This window comes from Opisthorchis viverrini (assembly GCF_000715545.1).
Source record: "Opisthorchis viverrini unplaced genomic scaffold opera_v5_329, whole genome shotgun sequence".
NCBI classification, from domain to species: Eukaryota; Metazoa; Platyhelminthes; class Trematoda; order Opisthorchiida; family Opisthorchiidae; genus Opisthorchis; species Opisthorchis viverrini.
In genome coordinates this window covers 467,451-467,964 of record NW_008751980.1, presented here as the reverse complement: position 1 = coordinate 467,964, position 514 = coordinate 467,451, and the positions used below count along the sequence as shown (strand labels likewise).

Sequence of the window (514 nt, the reverse complement as noted above, 5' to 3'; positions counted from 1 at the left end):
GAAAAACAAAGGTGAAGCGAAATTCATCCGCTTTAGCATCCCATTGTAAACCCAACGTCCTTTCGACTGTCTGAAAAGCTTCAACGGAAAGCATCGATGACGACGCATCCGACTCACACACCTCACTCAAGAGAGATTCTCTACTGCATATCCATCTTCTCAAGTGGAAACCGCCCTTTGCTAAAACTCGACTTAGCTCACGCACAAATCTTTGAGCCACGCTCACATCCGGAAGTGATGCTAATCAATCGTCAACGTAGAAATATCTATCCGCTGATTGTTTCACCTCAGTCATGCAATTCAATCCCCGTCTGAGGTTGTCTTTCTCAAGGCGTAATTTGAACAAAATGGTGAGGACGTGGCGCCAAACGGATGAGATATCATTCGGAATTGCTTGGGTTCACCGGTCAAGTCTTCCGATTCCCACCACAACACACGTAATGCTCCCGTGTCGCACTCGGGAACCTTTAATTGCATGAAAATTCCAGAAATGTCTGCAGCCACAGCCACATAA

General features: G+C 46.3%; 2 protein-coding genes across 2 annotated transcripts in view; one reads left to right on the top strand and one right to left on the bottom strand.

The window, feature by feature from the left end:
• Positions 1 to 94, bottom strand: part of T265_09981 (hypothetical protein) — a gene marked incomplete at both ends in the record, with an annotated part of 2,090 nt that extends 1,996 nt beyond the window's left edge. The window contains one exon of the mRNA XM_009176218.1: positions 8 to 94. Within this exon, the coding sequence (XP_009174482.1) occupies positions 8 to 94 (87 nt within the window). The remainder of the gene's footprint in view (positions 1 to 7) is intronic.
• T265_09979 (hypothetical protein) overlaps positions 1 to 514 on the top strand; it is a gene marked incomplete at both ends in the record, with an annotated part of 62,906 nt that overhangs the window by 15,543 nt on the left and 46,849 nt on the right. The window lies entirely within an intron of this gene.